Source organism: Tetrahymena thermophila (genome assembly GCF_000189635.1).
Source record: "Tetrahymena thermophila SB210 genomic scaffold scf_8254659, whole genome shotgun sequence".
NCBI classification, from domain to species: Eukaryota; Ciliophora; class Oligohymenophorea; order Hymenostomatida; family Tetrahymenidae; genus Tetrahymena; species Tetrahymena thermophila.
Window position 1 is genome coordinate 79,664 of NW_002476426.1, and position 18,844 is coordinate 98,507.

At 22.3% G+C, this 18,844-nt stretch overlaps 7 protein-coding genes across 7 annotated transcripts; 5 read left to right on the plus strand and 2 right to left on the minus strand. All coding sequences in view use genetic code 6, as the record gives it.

Annotated features, from left to right (window-relative positions):
* Window positions 1-85: 85 nt before the first annotated feature.
* TTHERM_00044960 (spindle pole protein, putative) lies at window positions 86-2,876 on the plus strand (the record flags this gene model as incomplete). Its single annotated transcript, XM_001014590.3, has 10 exons — window positions 86-97; window positions 216-524; window positions 623-724; window positions 847-981; window positions 1,036-1,326; window positions 1,389-1,634; window positions 1,709-2,118; window positions 2,172-2,277; window positions 2,334-2,466; window positions 2,518-2,876. 10 exons carry the CDS (start codon window positions 86-88, stop codon window positions 2,874-2,876), a joined length of 2,103 nt encoding a protein of 700 aa, XP_001014590.3.
* A 1,230-nt stretch (window positions 2,877-4,106) lies between these two features.
* On the minus strand, window positions 4,107-5,141 carry TTHERM_00044970 (hypothetical protein; the record flags this gene model as incomplete). The annotated part of the gene is made up of 3 exons (XM_001014591.3): window positions 4,917-5,141; window positions 4,712-4,861; window positions 4,107-4,589 (listed from the first exon to the last, which is right to left on the minus strand). Exons 1-3 carry the CDS (start codon window positions 5,055-5,057, stop codon window positions 4,107-4,109), a joined length of 774 nt encoding a protein of 257 aa, XP_001014591.3. The 5' UTR covers window positions 5,058-5,141.
* A 567-nt stretch (window positions 5,142-5,708) lies between these two features.
* On the minus strand, window positions 5,709-6,522 carry TTHERM_00044980 (hypothetical protein; the record flags this gene model as incomplete). Its single annotated transcript, XM_001014592.1, has 4 exons — window positions 5,709-5,783; window positions 5,839-5,951; window positions 6,051-6,363; window positions 6,433-6,522. The coding sequence occupies 4 exons, from the start codon at window positions 6,520-6,522 to the stop codon at window positions 5,709-5,711; spliced, it is 591 nt and encodes a 196-aa protein (XP_001014592.1).
* A 1,292-nt stretch (window positions 6,523-7,814) lies between these two features.
* TTHERM_00044990 (fumarylacetoacetase) lies at window positions 7,815-9,806 on the plus strand (the record flags this gene model as incomplete). The annotated part of the gene is made up of 6 exons (XM_001014593.3): window positions 7,815-7,935; window positions 8,237-8,604; window positions 8,810-8,977; window positions 9,048-9,373; window positions 9,432-9,671; window positions 9,737-9,806. 6 exons carry the CDS (start codon window positions 7,815-7,817, stop codon window positions 9,804-9,806), a joined length of 1,293 nt encoding a protein of 430 aa, XP_001014593.1.
* An 834-nt stretch (window positions 9,807-10,640) lies between these two features.
* On the plus strand, window positions 10,641-11,399 carry TTHERM_00045000 (transmembrane protein, putative; the record flags this gene model as incomplete). Its single annotated transcript, XM_001014594.2, has 1 exon — window positions 10,641-11,399. The coding sequence occupies one exon, from the start codon at window positions 10,641-10,643 to the stop codon at window positions 11,397-11,399; it is 759 nt and encodes a 252-aa protein (XP_001014594.1).
* Window positions 11,400-13,083: 1,684 nt separating this feature from the next.
* Window positions 13,084-16,047, plus strand: TTHERM_00045010 (hypothetical protein; the record flags this gene model as incomplete). Its single annotated transcript, XM_001014595.2, has 8 exons — window positions 13,084-13,216; window positions 13,355-14,182; window positions 14,243-14,673; window positions 14,736-15,161; window positions 15,257-15,460; window positions 15,510-15,623; window positions 15,679-15,749; window positions 15,810-16,047. The coding sequence occupies 8 exons, from the start codon at window positions 13,084-13,086 to the stop codon at window positions 16,045-16,047; spliced, it is 2,445 nt and encodes an 814-aa protein (XP_001014595.2).
* A 283-nt stretch (window positions 16,048-16,330) lies between these two features.
* On the plus strand, window positions 16,331-18,840 carry TTHERM_00045020 (hypothetical protein; the record flags this gene model as incomplete). The annotated part of the gene is made up of 3 exons (XM_001014596.3): window positions 16,331-17,165; window positions 17,402-17,683; window positions 17,867-18,840. The coding sequence occupies exons 1-3, from the start codon at window positions 16,484-16,486 to the stop codon at window positions 18,838-18,840; spliced, it is 1,938 nt and encodes a 645-aa protein (XP_001014596.3). The 5' UTR covers window positions 16,331-16,483.
* Between the last annotated feature and the right edge of the window lie 4 nt (window positions 18,841-18,844).

The window sequence follows — 18,844 nt, forward strand, 5'->3', positions numbered from 1 at the left end:
TCTACAAGAAAATAATAAATATTTAGCATCAATTTCAAAGAAATTCCTCAATTTTTAATAGCCTAACAATAACAAAATTTATTCTATGTAAAACAAAGTAAATAGATTAAATTATCAGCATATTTCAACATAATTGAATTCATATCCTGCCGAATATCATTTGATTTTAATTTACAATTATTAGTATAAATGATATCAAATTGTTAATTAAATAGGTAGAAAATTTGAATTTAGATAACTTTAATTAGAATTCTAGTAAATACCCAATATTGAACAGTCCACGTTCATTGGAAGCATGTCGTCGCTAAGGTATAAACCCTGAAGATCTTATCATAAAAACATTAGAAGATATGAAAGTTTACTTTCCTGACAAAATTAAAGATAAAAAGCATTTAGAATAAAAGCTTGCTTACTATGAAGAGAAAAGAAAGGTTAAGCTTTAGCTTGCAAAAGAAGAAAGGACTTTAATTAAAGAGCAAGAAAAATAGGGATTAATTATATTTGATGAGTTAGGAAATGCTAAAGTATTTGTTTACTTTTATTCAAATTTAATATTGAAATTAATCTACTGAATGCTATTCAAATTAAGTTACAAAGTTTATTATAAAATATAAAAATTCAGTACACAGGAATGACTGGTTCGAAATTCCATGGCTCTAAGCAGGGGAACTCTTCATTAATAGAAAGAGAAAAGAAATAGCTCGAAAAAATTAGATTTAGACAAGTAAGCTATATTTTTGTTTTGTTTTTATAGATTAAAAAATGAATAAATAAAATTATTTAATGTAGCTTTAATGTAGTTAGTTATACTTTCTAATTATTTATTAAACCTAATTATAAATATAGCAAAAAGAAATAGAATAAATGATGGACTACGAAATAAAAATGTAAGAAATCAGATAATAAAATGAAGAAAAAATGAGAATTGATTAAGAGAGGGAACAGCAAAGATAAAGAGAACTTTAAGAAAAACGCAAAAAGGTTAAGATTTTATTATTAAAATGATAAGAAAATATAATTTAAACAATAAAAAAGTAAGAAGAAATTAGAAAATAAATGGAGCTTGAAAGATAAATTAGAAATGAAGCTGAATAGCAACGTTTAAGAGAGAAAGAAATAGAAATGGAATAAAGGGACTTAGAAAGATAGTAGTAAGAAGAGTAAAAAAAGAAAGAACATTAGTAGTTATTATTAAAAAAAGAAGAAGAGAGAAAAATAAAACAAGAAGAATTCAAAAAAAGTGTTGAAGAGAAATTTGAAGCCTAATAAAGTTTAATTTTATCAAAGAAATAATAAATGGAATAAAAAAATGAAATAAGAAAAAAAGTAATTTTATTTATTATTTACTGTTATTCAATTTTTAAAAATTAAATCCTTATAAAAACAAGGTATTAGAAGAAAAAAATAGAGTTAGAGCTGAATAAGCTGAACAAAAGAGACTATCTTAGGAAAGAAAACTTAAAGCAGCTAAAGATAAAAGTGAGCAGGAACTCTAAAAAATAAAAGATGAGTTTATGAAGAAAGAAATGCTCAATGAATAAAAGAGATTATAATTTGAAGAAGAAAGACAAAAAAGAATAGAAGAAAATAAATTACAAGCATAAAAGCACTAGGAACAAATTGCTGAAGTTCTTGTATAAATTATATTATAGTTATAAATAAGTATTTACCTACTTATTAATAATTAATTTCCTATTTAATTATATAGGAGAAAATGAGGAAGTTAGAAGAGGAAAAGAAGATGAGCTACTTATACAAAATATAAGAAGCTGAAGAGAGAAAAGCAGAACTTGATAAAATTGCTGAAGAAGAAAACCAGAAAAAAAAAATAGAAGAGTAGGAAAAATAATAAAAAAGAATTTAAGTAAAGGAACTAAATAATCATCTCCTATTTGAAAAAACATAAAACTATATGAACAAACTAAATCAAAAAGAAGAAAATGTTACTAAGATTTAACAAAAGCGTTAAGAAGAATTAATGGATAAAATAAATAATGATAATCTTAAGAGATTTGATAGAAGAGACACTGTTGATAGAATTTAGCGTTAACATAATTATTAAAAGATGGTTTTAATGGAAAAAATCAATGACAAAATGCTCAGAGCTACTTCTATATAGTACATTCTTTATAAACAATTTTAAATTTAACATTTTTTTATTCATTTAACAGGGATGAAAGAAGCTAATTGCTACTTTAAAGGCAGTTTATGAGATAGGAAATTGAAAAATAAAAAAAACTAATTGCTATAAAAATGGAAAAAGTTAAATTAGGAAAAGTAATTTTATCACATTTTGAGTTTAATTTATAACTTTTATTTTTTAATTTAATAAGATGAATCCTAATGACATAATAAATGAGTTTAAAAGTTCTACTGGTAGTGTACTATTTTCAGGCTCAATTGATAATTTAAATAAAACTTATCCCAATAAAAGCGTGACAGAATCACCTTAAAACAAGAAAAGAAGTATTTTAATTAGATTAATAAATTTAATTTAAAATAATAATTCTAAATTAGAGCTGATTGAATCTACAAGGGACAAAAAAGTTTAGACTTCAATCAAGCCTGTTTCAGTCCCTAATGATGCTTCAGAGAAAGAAGTTAACAAAATCATATCTGAGCTTAAGTAAAAGTAAAATGTAGAAATGCTTAGACTATTAGAAGAAGAATAAGACAATGAATACAAGAGAGAAAAGATGTTGTAAGAAATATAAGATCCCAAAGAAAAATAAAAAGCAGAAAAAATCTATTAAAGTGAAAGATCAAAAGGATAAGCTAGAATATAAAAGCTAACAGAGTAATTAATTTATTAAAATAATTTTTAAATTAATATTTTATAATTTTTAAAACAAGTCAACACTTTGAAGAAATTATGAAGATAAGAAGATAATACGCTGGCATTTAAAATTGAAGCGTAGAGTTTTTATTAAAAAACAAAGTTTTTACATTTATTAATTATTCCGTTTTCATAAATATATAATCATATATAATCTTTTTATAGCTATTAAATTCTTTTAGTAAGCTAACCTTACAAAATCCATAGAAAAAAGAATATTTGGCTTTTCAAAAAATTTAGTTTTTAAAATAAAGTTTGATTATTTTTAAATAGATAATTTACTTATTTGCCGAACTAATTAATTTGATTTTGAATTAATTTTTTTAATTTTATTTTGATTAATATTTAAATTAAAAAAACTCTAAAAGCTTTATATAAGATACTTTTATCTACTATGTTAATAAATTTTTATAATTTTAACTTATTTAATTATGGGATGATCTATTTACTGTTAATTAATAATTTTATTATCAGATAAAATAAAGATATTTCTTAAAGCTGTTGAATTAGATTTTTATTTTCAAATTTTACATTGATATTATTAAAGATAGAAATTATGGAAATATTTATTAATATTAATAACAAAATTTTAGCAATAAATAACATTAAAAAGTGCAAATTATATTTTAAAATCTTTAATATTAGAATAAAAGCTTTTATTCTAAAGCAAATTCTTTAAGTATTGATTCAAAAAAGATTTAGCTTACATTTATTATCAAATTAAATTTTAATTAGGGTGGAAACATAAAAGACAACACTAAAATTTCTTCATATATTTTTTCATTTTTTATAACTTAGTAAATTTTAACAACTCAAATCATAGATATTTAACTTTACAAAAGTCTATTAACGGTTTTAGTTAATAAAAATTTTTTTAGAAGAATTTAGGAATTATTAAAATAATAATTAGATATTGAAAAATATTTACTTTGTTGAACTTTTAAAAGTAAAACAGTAAATAAATTAAAGTTTTAAATAAATATTACAAATATTTAAATTCAGTTAAAATATAAATTATCCAGGTTATTTTGAGCAATTAATGAGAGAAGGAATGAACAAAATCTTATTTAAACCAAATATATATAATGAAAGGACATTATTTATAATGAAAATTTATATTTAATTATTTATTTGTATTTATATGTCTAATATTTATTACTTTTAATTTAATTAGCAGTGCTTTTGTAGAAATATTATCTGTTAATTAATTAATAAATTACTTACTTTTTTTTATCAAAAACGTTTTAAACCTTTAAGAAAATCAATTTAATCAATATTTTTTATTGCAAGTCAATGAATATAAATGTTGTCTAATGTTTTAGTATTTAGTGACAGCCTCCTCAGCATCAGTAAAATTGCATATATCGTAATCTATTTCATCTTCACTTTCGCTTTCTTAGTCTTCTCTCACTACTGGAATTATCATTTAAGCATGAGTATTTTATTTTTTATTTTTCTTTTAAGGATTATATCCACTAGAAGTTTTAACTTCTGATTTCTTAGCTGATTTAGGAGATTAGCTTTTGTTTCTAGGATCAGAAGGCTATACTTCTTCATTTGCCTTAAAAACTACTGAAAGCTTCATATTTGGCTCTTTTTTTTTCTTATCTTCTTCAGCTTTGGGTTTTGTGGTTTATGCTTCCTTTTTCTTAGCAAAAGTTTGCTCTCTTTGTTCAGGAACTGAAAATATAGAGCCTTCTTCTTAACCAAAAGATTTTTTATTTCTAGATAACAAAAATTATTTTTTCTCTTCCTATTTTTTAAATTTAATAATACTTTTTATAGTCAACATAAAAATAACTTGTCAGAATTGATAAAAATCATAAAAGATAACATTTTATTCAAAAATTTAGTAATTAATTTTCTAAAAATTACCTTCAATCTATCATCTTCTTGCTTTTTAAGTTTATTTTCTTTCTCGATAATTGCGGCTCTTTCAACTATTGTTTTTTAAAATTTATCTAACTTCTCTTACTTCTTGGATTCTCTAAGCATGGATTTCTACATTTCTTGCTAAGCCAATATCTGTTAAGAATTGATTAATAAGAATTTGATTATATTATAAATACTAAAATATTACTTCTGCATTATTTAACTATTAATTTTCGTTTGATCTTATAATTTAAGTCTTAGTAACAGATAAAGGCTGGTTAACTTCCATATTTATGTTAGTGAGTCCAGGCCTAACTTTTAATTAATCAACGTTTGATCCAACAAACATTTCTTTCTAAAATTAAATATTTCTGTTTCTTAATTTACTGAATTTTTTGCTTTTGCAAATTTAAAAATTATCTTTTTGATCTTTAATTTATAATTCAAAAAAATCTAAGATATTTAATTGAATTGTTTGATACAAAATAAAATAGCAAAAGAGATGGTAAATATTATTTGTTTATTTATTTAAAAGTTTGCTTCAAATTAAAAGGATTGGTTATGTTATCGTTATATACATCTATGAATAATAAAATAGTTTGTTAGGAATTTGCAATAAAGCATAGTTTAAAAATGAGCATCTTAGATATACTTGTGATATGACAGCACATTAAGTTTATTAAATTGTTAATAAATATATCTATAAATCTATTTCAGTAAAATTAATTTATAATTATAAAAGAATTATTTAGAAATAAGAATAAATAAGGAGACACAACATAAAATTATTTATATTAAAGATTAAAATCATAGCTATATATATACATGATCAATTTATGAAATTAATTATTGTCCAACCTTGGATTTTCTTATATTTGTTTAAGTTAGTAATTTAAATCCCTGATGGTTAGGAAGGTAGATAGATAGATAAATAGAAATTTAGTTGAACTTCTATCTAAGTTAAAATTTATTAGCTTTGAAATGATTTATTTTAATTTATTCAGTCATCATAGTCTCCACCACCACTTTCATCATTTATATTATCATCATCAATGTTAGCTAACTCCTCAAAAGACTTTTATTTAAAAATAGATTTATTATCCTTTAAACATTTACTTATTTAAATTTACCTCATCTTCATTGAAATTATCTTTTTCCTATTCTTCTTATTCTTGCTTTTCTTTTTTCTTTTTGTCCTTAGTCTTTTCTTCCTTCTTTAATTCTTTTTTTATGGCTTTTTTAGCTATTATTATTATTATAAAAATTAAGTATGTTAAGTAACTCAGTCAGCCATAATTTATATGTTTTTTAAATATTATAATAATAAATTTAAAAGTATTACAATTTTTTTATTCAACATATTAAATTATATCAGAGATTGTCCATCCTCTTGAATGCTACTTTTAAATTTATTTTGATTTATCTAGTAACTCTTCAGGAATCTATGTCTTGTATTTTCTTTTAAGGTAATTAATAAAACTATGTCTGTCTTTCTTTAACTCTGCTTCTTCTTCCTTTGATCTTACTGTATTTTATGTCTAGAAAAGAATTCTGTCGTAGCCTCTTTGCCTCTTTTTTCTCATAATTATAGACTTAATTGCTAATTTTTTATCTTCTGTAGAAATACTATAAGATCCTGAAGAAACCTTAACATTCTGATTAGAATAACAAAAATTTTTAAATAATGCTAAAATGGTATTATATTTATTAAATTGATGTTTTACAGGCAATTCTCTCATATCTATGTAATCTTGCTTAATAAAATTATATATGCGAGCAGGTCTTAAATTTTTTTCTTCTACTTATTCTGTCATTTCTACTTAAAACTTTATTAAGATATTATTTACTTTTATACTTTTTATTATCTAAGATTAGATATTAATTACTGCATAAAAAAATAAATATTTATTTATAAATAAATAAATTAGTTTATTAATTGCATTTATTTTAACAATCCCAAAATCTTTATTCTATTTTAAAATAATATTCTAATAAAAATTATTTTTTTACTAAAACTTATTCTATAAACGATTTTATTTAATTATTTATTGTATTTCTTTCATAGCCTAAGTAAGATGAATAATAAACTTAAAAGCTTATTTTTGGATAATTTTTAAAAATGTGATTAATTCTAATTCATTAATGCTTATTGAAAAATAATAAAAAATCTTATTTATTTATTTTATTTGTAATTAAAGTCCAATCATAAAATTTACAAAATTATTGATTTTTTATACTTTTAAAATAATATTTAATTTTTTAATTGATGATTTTGGAATTATTTATGATTCTAATTAAAGTTGATAGTATTTATAAGAGTAAATTGAAATATATATATATAAATATAATAACATTAGAAAAAATTATTATTTTTGAGTAGTTAAAAAGGATAGGTGTGTTTTATTTGTAAAATTTTAATATTAGAACTTAGATCAAATTTTTAAAGAATAAAGTAAGAGAAACTTTAGTTATATTCCTATACTTTAACTATTCTATTTCAAGTAAAAGAAAAATAATAAAGTAATTAATCATTTATTTAGTTAGGATGGATCAATAAGTAAAATTAATCTTTGTAAAATATTGAAATGAATTTTAATAAGAAGTAAAACTTATGATTGGTTATATTTTTATAGAATATTAAATTAAGATTTAGAAGACTACTGTTTATGATATTTTGTAAGAAATGCTATGTTTTTCAAGTTTTTTTTCTATTAGTTTCTATTATTACATCAAGCATTAGAATTATATTTTTCAAGGTGGGTCATCTGTATCTAAAAATAATTACTGTCATTAAAAAAATGATAATTATATTTATTAATAATAAATTTCTAGTTAAAAACTTAACTTAAATAATGCGATAAAATATGTTGATTTCGTTAATAATCACTTTTTTATTATGGATTAATCCTCTTTGTGTCTTAGGATTTGAGTGCTTTATGGAAAATAAAGGTGGGAAATGCGCACAATCGTCATAAGTAATTTCTTTCTTTTATAAACGATCGTAAAATATATCTTTTCAAAAAAATAAATAAATAAATAGTAAAAATTAAAATCTACATTTTAAAATAAATAAATAAACAAAAAGTCAATACAATCATTTAATAAAATGGAAACTCAAACTTGGATTCAAATTTCAGCAGACTCTGATTTTTCATACCACAACATTCCTTTTGGTGTCTTCTCAACTGCATGCAACAAAGAAGACGCTAGACCAGCTACTAGAGTTGGTAATAAATCAAATAAATCTTTCAAAACATAATTTTAACAAAGTTTAATGATAGACTTCATCTCAAATGAAAATACAAAAGTTCATTAACAAAATCCATTAAAATTAGGAAATACTAGTTCATTTAAAATCATAGGAAATCAAGCTTTCAATCAATCAGTTTTAGTAAATGATTCGAAATCCTAGAATGCTTATGAATTAGTTTTCGAATGATAAAAAAATAATATTTGAATAAATCATATCAAAATTATTAAACGAATTAAGTGGATATTAGAAAATTAAATTTTATTTTAAACAAATAGGCGACTTCATTATTGATTTAAGAGAAGCTGAAAGATAGGGATTGTTAAATGGTGAACTCTTTTCTAAATTGAGCCACAAGGTCTTTTAAGGAAAAACCCTTAACAGTTTCATGGAATTAACTCGTCCTCATTGGTAAGAAGTCAGACGTACTATACAAAGTCTCTTACACGTAGGTTCTGCTCTTGATACCAACAAAGAACTCCAATCTAAAGTTGTTATCCCATACACTGATAAGATTATTCTTCATCTTCCTGCTCAAATTGGAGACTATACCGACTTTTACTCTTCCTATACTCATGCTTATAATGTCGGTGTTATGTTTAGAGGAAAGGATAATGCTATCCAACCCAACTGGCTCCACATACCCGTAAGCAAATAATAAATTATTTTATATAAAAGGATATAGATTATAGTTTATTCAAGTTATTAATAGCTTATAGCAAAAATTAATGGTTTAAAGTAAAAAATAACAAATAGATCAAAATAATATTTTATCAAAATAAAGCATTTAAAATAAATAAAAAAATATTGTTTTAATCTTAGCAAATAAATTTTCTAAAAATAAAATTTAGATTGGCTATCATGGAAGAGCCTCAACTGTTGTTGTTTCTGGAACTGATATTCATCGTCCTAGAGGTTAGGCAAAGCCTCCTACTGCTGAAAAACCTATTTTCACTGAATGCAAGAGACTTGATTACGAATTGGAAGTTGCTGCCTTTGTAGGTGGACCTGCCAATAAGGTAAATAGAATTTATTATATTTTTTAATAACTATAATATCAATTTATTTTAATTTAAATAAAAAAATTAGATGGGTGAACCAGTTAAAGTTGATTCTGCTGAAGATAGAGTTTTCGGTTTTGTTTTGATGAATGACTGGAGTGCTAGAGATCACTAAGCTTGGGAATATGTTCCTTTAGGTCCTTTCAATGGCAAGAATTTTGGTACTACTATTTCTCCTTGGATTGTTACTTTGGATGCTTTAGAAATGTTCAGAGTTGATTTGGAACCTTAAAACCCTGAACCTCTTCCTTATTTAAAAGAAAAGAGACACACTTCTTGGGACATAAATTTAGAAGTATACTTACATGCTGACGGAAATACTAAGGCCGACATTCTTACAAAATCAAATTATAAGTAATTACATTCTTTCAATAGTTAAAAAATAAATATTTACATTTATTATCTTATAAAGATATATGTACTGGAATATCGCCTAATAATTAACTCATCACAGCGTCGGTGGTTGTATTCTTAATGCAGGAGATCTCTTAGCTTCAGGAACTATTTCTGGTCCTTAAAAGCATGAATTCGGTTCAATGTTGGAACTCTCTTGGTAAGGTACTGAGAAAATTGCTCTTTCTGAAGGAAAAGAGAGAACCTTCATCTAAGATAATGATTAAATTATTATGAAAGGTTTTGCTGAAAAGAATGGGTAAATTTTTATTTGCTTAAAATTTGTATTTTTAATAATTTAAATAAAATCAATAAAATAAATAGAATCAGAGTTGGATTTGGTGAATGTGCTGGCAAAGTTCTTCCTGCTTTACCTGAAAATAAATATTATTGAGCTATATATATTTATAAATCAAAAATAAAAAAATAAATAAATTATTTACATTTACTTTTTTATAATTTGTAAAGAGTTTTAATTTTTTAATAAAATTCAAATTTCATTCACTTCTTTCGAATTATATGCTTTTTTATATATTTGAGAAAATAGATTAAGAATTGATTTTGTCAAAGCAATTTAAATAAATAGATTCTAGAAAAAAAATTTATTATAAAAATTTAAAAAATCTACTTTATTTTCTAACTTTACTAAATAAATAGAAGAATTTAAAGGACTACTAAGTAAGTAGAAATTCTTAAAATGAAATAGAAATTAATTAAATAAATAAGTCATTCATAAATATAGTAAATATTTAGAGTTAAAAATAATTTATATTTACCTATTTTAAAAAAATTATATTTTAGAAAATTACAAATCTTTAATGATTATCGTACAGCTTAAAGTTAAAATTATATTTTTAGATATTATTAAATTTGGATAAAAATAAAAAATAAAGTAGAAAATAAGTACTTTTTTATCTTTTAATTGATTATTTTATCACACTAATGAACAAAAAAATGAATAAATTAATAAATATTATCAGAGTGATTCATAAACTATCTATAGTAAGCAATATTTTTAAATCCATCCTGTAGATTTTATAAATTATATGCTTTTACGATATTTCTTCTAGTTTAAAACTATGCAAACGCTTTACTTATCATTAATATAATTAATAATTTACAAAAAAAAAAAAAATCAGCAAATTTTTACAATTAATTTCACTAAAAAAAGTTTACACTATTTCTATTTAAAAAATATACAATAAAAAACCCTATCAAAATCATAAAAATGAATCTAGATTTGGAAAGTAACAATATGAAAAACGACATTGATAACTAGCCTGTAGAAAACGCAGAAGATGTGCTGTCATCAAAACCTCCTAGCAACGGAAGCAACCCTTAAATGGACTCAGATATTATTAAAGGAAAAGAATAAAAAAAGAAATTGACTAAACTTGAGAAAATGAAAAGAAAACAAGAAAAATAAAAAATAGTTACTACTGCGAAAATCATAATATTTTCAGAACTTCTCATATCAACCTTAGTAGTATTGTAGATGTGCTTATTTTATGCTAAGATTTATATTTCTAAGTAAGAAGCATCTATTGCATATATAGTTTTATACATTTTTTCTGATGTCTTATTTATTTCCTCTTGGATAACTTCTTTTGCAGCTCTTATCCTAAGAAATAATATATGTCTTAATTATTGTAATTTTTCGCTCGGATTCAACATAATATTCAAAATTGCTGCTCTAATTGTTTATCAAGTCTCCTGCTCATAGTATACTGAAATACCTTCAAGCAATTTAATAATCTCTTTAACTGTTATTATGATATTTTTATCAGCTTTCTTTATTTATTTGTACTCTTTTATGAAGAACAAATGGAATTTCATCCCAGCAGACAGATGGTAAAGAAAATTCAATCCTAATTTACGTTACGAGGATATTAAAAAGACTAATAGTAATGCCACCTAGTAATCTATAAGCAACTCTGTGAATACAAATCCCTAATAAATCAACCCATAAGCTAGTATCAATTAATGAATGCTTGAATAATATTTAAATATAGATTGAAATATTCAAAGCTTTTCAGTAAAAGATTAAAATAAAAGATGAAAAAACTTAAATACAACAAAACATACTTCTCAACTTATATATAAATTTATTTATTATTTTAATAAAGATTATTGTCTAAAAATTGTGAATATTATTACTAAGAAAATTAAGTAGATAAACTCTAATAAATGTTATTTAGTACTATAAACAAAAGAATATTTTAATAAGTAGTTGAATTAATATAATAAATATTTCTGTTTAGTGTATATTTATATCATTTATTTATTGAATTTTGCTTGACTGTAAATTAATTATTCTTTTTTTAAATAAACAAACATATTTCAAATTCGATTTATGTTTTTTAAATCTCCTGCATTTCAGGTCTAAAATCACTTGAATTTTTTATTTAAAACAAATAAATGATTAAATTGTCTACCTTTTTTTAATAGCGTGTGATGCTATTTTAAATAAATTTTAAGTTTTTTTGAATACCTAAATTTAATATACTACTCTTTTAATTCCTTCTAATTTTTTATAGCTATATTTAATTCAAATGAATGTTCCTAATCAATCCCGATGGGTTACTAATCTCTCTAGATTTAGTAATTGCTTTTTTCATAAAATTGTGTAAAATAGTTAATTTCTGATGATTTACATATCCATGATTAGAAGTTTAAATAATAGAGTAAAATAAAATCAGACCTTATTACTTTTATATTATAATAAAATATTTAAACAAGATAACGAACCTAATTGCAGAAGAAGTTAAAATTTTATTTTCTATCTAATAAATAAAAAAATTTTAATAAAAATCGTATTAAATATTTTATAAATATAAAATAATCTATAAATAAAATATTTAAAATATCTAATGAGGAATAACAAGATGTTGTAAAAGAATATTTTTCCATAAGATATGATGTAATAACTAAAAAAATGAATATGATTTTATATTAAAGTAAAAAAAATTATCTATATTATTAAAATAAAATAAATTTTTTTTAAAAATATTAATTTTGAGTTTATTTTTTTTAAGAATTGTAAAAATTTATTTATTTATTCTCATAAATTTTCTTATACTTTAAAATTATTTCATACTTATTGAAGAAAATTATTTCTATTTTTTAATAAAACATAATTTTTTTAAAAATTAAATAATAAAATATTAATAAATTATGAAATAAATTTACTCTTTCTTTTATTTAGAATTTTGTAATAAGAGTTTTTTAAATTAATTTATTTTCTTAAACTTAAATTTACATTACTTTAATCATTAAAACTTCTAATATTTGAAAATTAATTTCCTTCTTATTGAATAAAATTATTTCCATCTTTAGATGAAGGAATTCTCATACATAAGCTTTTAAACATTAATAATTAAATTTCAAAGGATGGTGATTAATATCTAACTATATTATAAATTCTAAACTATAATTATTTAGTAAAACGATAGAAATATTTATAAGACATTTTTGTTTTGATTAATTTTTTAAAAAAATTAACAGAATAAAATGAATGATTTGCTTTTGTGCTTTTTTTTATTTTTATGGCATTTAAAGATTATTTTCAAATTTAACAAATTTTAGTTTGAAGATCTTCAAAAATTGTATAATTATTAAAGTTCTATTTTACCGAAAGTTTTTGTTGAAAAAAAGAGCACTTTATCTTAAAAATGTTACGCAAAAAGCCTCAAATATAAAAGAAAAATGTATAGATTTATTAAAAGTTAGAAAAGGTAATAGAGACATGCGGCCCATAAGTATTTAGGTTCTTAAAGCCTTTGGAGATTAGGAATCTAAGATAAGGTAGAGTAATTTAATTATACGAATATTTATTTATTTAAAAAATTATAAGCTAAAAAAGTTAAATTTAAATATGCTAGTTTTTTCATTGAATTGTAAAATAGATTATATAATTTTCTTATAAATAAATGCAAAAAATAGTTAATAAATTGTTTTACTACTAACTGATGACGTTTGAAGTTTGGAATGGACTTATTATGGAGATAAAATAATAGTAACAGTAAAGTCAAATAAGTAATTCTAAAAGATAGCTGACTAGCATAAATGAAGAAGAAGATGAAAAATATAAAGCAGAATTGGAAATTGATAAAAAAAAGATGGAATAATATGAGTTAAATTTTTAAGATGACATAGAAGAAAGTGATTCTGATGAAGAAAAAAAGCCAAAAAAAAAGAATGTTATTTAAAGAAAGCATATAGAAAAAAGTAATTAATAATAGGTCATAAAAAATACAATCAGAGAGAAAGCTAGAGAATAAATATCAAATATAAAAAAAGATAACTAGTCTATTTAGGAGGAGTAAGAAGAATTTGAAATAACTCCTTAAATTATAAAAAAATCAAGCAAAATACAAATTTAGCAAAAGCACAGAGTTGATTTGAATTCTAATAATACTAGTCAGCAAATTAACTCGAGTTAGGTTAAACTTATTAGAAGATCTTCTCTTGTAAGGGATGGAAAATATTAGCAGGCAAACTAATCAATAAATAACGATACTTCTAAAACTACCACAATATCGTCAGCTTCTTCTTCAAAGAGAGAAGGTTCCTCTGAGATAAGGATTTCTAGTAATTAAATTACATAAGATTTAGAGAAGTCGAGTTAGTTACTATTAAAAAAGAAGTAATAGTATGAATAATAATAAATTAAAAATGGAAATATTTTCAATTAAAAAAATGATTCAGTAAATAATGACCCTTTACTCAGAACCTCTAACAGTTTCTTTAAAAAGAACTTCTTTGATAGATGTACTTATTTAATAATTCATTTTAAAATAACTAACTTATTTTTTTAATGATATTTAAAAGTAAATTAAAATGCTAGCTAAATAATTTAAAATAACTCTAAAAATTAATAAATGCCATAAATAAATAAGCAAAATGAAAAGTTACTCCAAAATTCAACTACTTAAGGTGGATTTAGACCTTAAACTAATATATTGTAAAGGAGAGGACCCGAATAAACATAGGTGTTGAATCCAGATTAACTTTAATGGCTTAAAGTTCCAATTAATATAATAGAAAACATTGATAATCTGTTTGATATTAAAAAATCTTATGCTTAGAATATGAAATCCTTCGAAGAATTAAATTAAGTTATGGATTCTTGGATTCATGAATCAAAAGTATTAGAGAAAGCATTAGATGCATAGAGTATAACTACAGAAACATTATTATAAGAGGTAACCCTTTGGTCAGATTTATGCAGAATAATTGATATGTTCAAAAAAGAGTGCGAGGTATAAAAATAATTATTTAGTTAAAAAGAAATACTAAATTTTGTTTTAAAATAAAATAAAAGAATGAAAAAGTTTAAAAAATTGAAAAAATTATTGCAGAAAAATGCTTCACAGATGAGAATTTAAAGAAAAAAGCAGCTTAGTTTAAACTGATAAAAAAAAATATATTAATTGATAGATTAAGTAAGAAGAATTTTGCTTAAGAATTTTAGTAAGAATGTTTTGAGTTTTTCAAAAAACTTATGAAAGCATCTTTCAAAGATTTTCCTGATATTTGGTTTCCATGTCTAAATGCAATAATTTAACTTTATGAAAAATACACAGTGGTTTTTGACTTGAGGATATTTTTTGTTATGGAGAAATTTTTTACACTATTACTAAATAAAATGAAATAGTGCTCTGTGAGCATATAGTAAATTGCTGACATGGATAACTAAGAATTCGTAGACAATCTTATCAACACTTTCATTCAATTTTCTGAATAATTAGTAAACAATTTTTCATTTAAAGAAATAGTTTTGAATTGAAAAATATATTATTGCATTCATTTTAATTTATTTGTTTATTTTTACAACTTTGATAGATTGAGGGATGGAAAAAAATTACTGATCTTAGTTATAAGAAAGAGAGCACTACTAAAATCCATGAAAAAATGTTTTAGAAAAAATTACTTTACTTGAGATCTGTCTTGAGTGATTTAACTAAACTTAAAGATATGCTAAGAAAGCTTGATAAACAAAGAAAAATTTTAATAAATTTAAAAAATAAAAGTGGAGATGATTAAAAGGTATATTATTTATATTATTTTGAGTTCTTAATAAATATTTAAAACATAGAAATGCGTAGAGCTGAATAACCAAATAGAAAAAATTATCAATTATTACAGTAGTTTATAGTTGGAATATGAAATGTTAGACTATTCAAATAAGCTACTATGGGAAGAAACTATGGTAAATAATATAAAACTTAGAGTTATTGTTATAATTATTATATTAATATAAACAGAAATAGTTTAAGCAGAAAATAGAACCTATTAGAAATGGAATTAGGTCTTTAAAAGATGATAATCAAAAAGAGTAAAAAATAAGTAGAAATAATGTATGATTTTAATGCTTATTGAATTTATATTAAATTAGGAATAAAAATTTACAAGATTGTAATAAAGATCTTAATTATTCACTTACAAATAAAAAGATATCATCAGAAAAAGAAATTAAATAGTGTGATGAAGATTTTATCAACAACAAATCTCTTATCAATAATAATGAAGAAAACGAAGTAAGGGAAAATTGCTAAGAAAGTGAGCTACAGGAAACTGGGTTTTCTTTTTACAATCCTATGTATCAAACTCAAGTCAGATGGAAGATTGATTGATTAGTATAAAGCTAGTATTATAGATATTTAAAAATAATTAATTAAAATAATTTCAATAAAAAATCAATTAATTTACTTTTCAAGAATAAATTTGTTTAAATAAAATGTGTAAATATTTCAATTTATTTATATATTATTTTATATTGTTAAATGTTAAATTTTTGATTATCTTTTAACTTTATTATTAAAAACTCTTTATTTTTGAATTGAAACACTCATACATTCATTCGTAGGTTCTGTACAAGGAATAGAATTTTTTTTTCAAATTTATACACTAAAAAAAAGCATAATTTTTTGTAATTAGATCTAACTTCTATAATATAATTTAGAATTACATTTTTAAGATAAAAAATTTGTTAATAAAAATTAGAAATTCAAATAAGACAACTAAGATTAATAAAAAAAAAAGCACAAACTATTAAAATATTTAATTTTTATGATGGATAATCTGGGATACACTGGTTTCATTATCCAAAAGACTGCTCAAAAACATAGTCTAAGAAAAGATAATTCAAATTTTAATGAATTCAAAAATAAAAATATTGTGATGTATATTCACAAGAAGGTATCAAATAACAAGGAGAGACTAGATGGAGTTAAGTAAAGTGCAGCTGCACTAGCTAGTGGAGTTAACTTTGTTGTTATGAATTAAAATTTAGTTGGTGATAGGTAGTAAGAAAAGATTAATGTTTAAAAGGAGGAAGAAGAATTCAACAAAGAAACTGCTCATATCATGAAAAAAATAAGAGATTAGTCATACTAAGATGACTTTCACATAGAAACAGTGGGAGGAGAAGATCCAAAAAAAAACTATGTTAATAGAAAAAATAGAGAAAATGCAGATAAAAAGCTTGCTGTTATGCTAAATCAAGCAATAGATGAAAAAGAAATGCTCTCACTTTTCTCTGATTATCGCAGAACATAACTAAAAGAAAAAATTAATGATATAAAGTAACGGAAAATGGATTTTACCAAAATACAGTAAAAAATTTAGAATTCAAAAAAGAATGAAGTTGAAGATTAAGACTAAATTGATTTTTTTATGACAGAGATAACTAAACCTAAAGTAAATAGACCTTAGGGATTTACAATAGGATAAATACTTAAAATAGAAGAAAGTAAATAAATAAATAAATTTTTGTTACTTAATTGAATGGTCAAAAATAATATTTTCTTTGGGATTAAGAATTCTTTATTTAACTAAAAAAAAATTACATTCTTTAAAAATTATTAAAAATACTTCCAAAATAATTAGCTTTAAATAATTTTATTTACATTTTCTAATATTTTTATAAATCCAATCAATTAATTAATATATTTTTACATATTTTATGTTTAATTTTTATTCTTAAAGATTAGATTTAATATAAGTCAAAGAAAATAGAGGAGGAAGAAAGAGAATAGAGGAGATAAGGTAGATTAGCTATGGAATAGCTCAATGATTTAATTTAAGATGAAGAGGAGAGACAAAAAAAAGGAATAATTAAAATTTACAAATAAACTAAGCTTGATAACATGGATGGAGATGCTGCAAAGCATAAGTACAAGATGATCAATTTTAAAAAGAAATAAGAAATCTAAGAAAGGTTATTTTAAGATATGGCAAATCAAGAAAAACTAGCTTACTAAGATGCATGTATAAATTCAATTTATAATAAAATAATATTTAAAATTTTCTAATTAAAAAAAATAATTTTCTATTTAACTCAAATAATTCTGTTTGGTAGATTTTAATTTAAAAATTATTGGAATTTTATTTTATGTTTTAGCAAACTGCTTTTATAAATTAAATGAAATAAAATTTTTACCAAATAAATAGTGAAAGAAAAAGATTTTAACGATCCAGATAAGTTTTTTAGAGAGAAAAAATAATTTGATGGACCTAAAAAAAGTGTAAATGTATACAAGAGGTTAACAAAAACAACTTCTGCACCTACATAGCAACTTATCAATGCTTTAAAAATTAGCTAAATCAAAGAGGAATAGGAGAAAAGATATCATTTAGGAATTAAAAATAAAACTTTTATAGATGTAATGGATGCTTATGATAATATGAAGCCAAAATAATAGGCTAAACATAAAAGACAAGTTTCTTCAACTATAAATGGCAGAAGTAATGCTACTACAAGACCTAATTCTTCAAGATAACTGCATAGCAGTGTTGGAAAGCACACAGAAGGAGCTCATACTCACAGACCTTAATCAGCACTTACTAATTAAACTGCAAGATCTCATTTATACTTCAACAATTAAAATAGTTAAGATAATCATAGCAATAAGCATAATTTGGTTCGTCCTTAGTCTGCTGCATCACCTTTTCCTAAAGAATTTATTGATTGGAATATAGAAGATCTCAAAAAGAAGGTTATAGAATACTCATAAACTCATTAATATTCAAAAGATTAAACAAAAATATAGCAGATACTGGACAAAAAATAATTTATTTAGCAGTTTAATAACTTAATCAAGGATTGCAAAACCATGCATAATAACAATCAAAAAGATGAAAAGAAGATAAAAGGATAGCTCAGAGAAATGGAAAATGATATTTAAGACGAGTTAATTTAAATTGAGAAAACTGACTTTGAGAAACCACCTGTTTAATTTTAAAATTAAATATAATAAGTCAAAGGAGATAAATTTTCAGAATTTAAAAGAGAAAGAAACTTTAAGCGTAAACTAATAGGCTTCCTTATTGATAAAGTAGAAAAGAAAAGTGATTTAATAAGCAAATATAATAACAAAAAATGGACAGAAGAACTTCTTTCTTAAATAACCTAAGCCTCAGATTGATCAA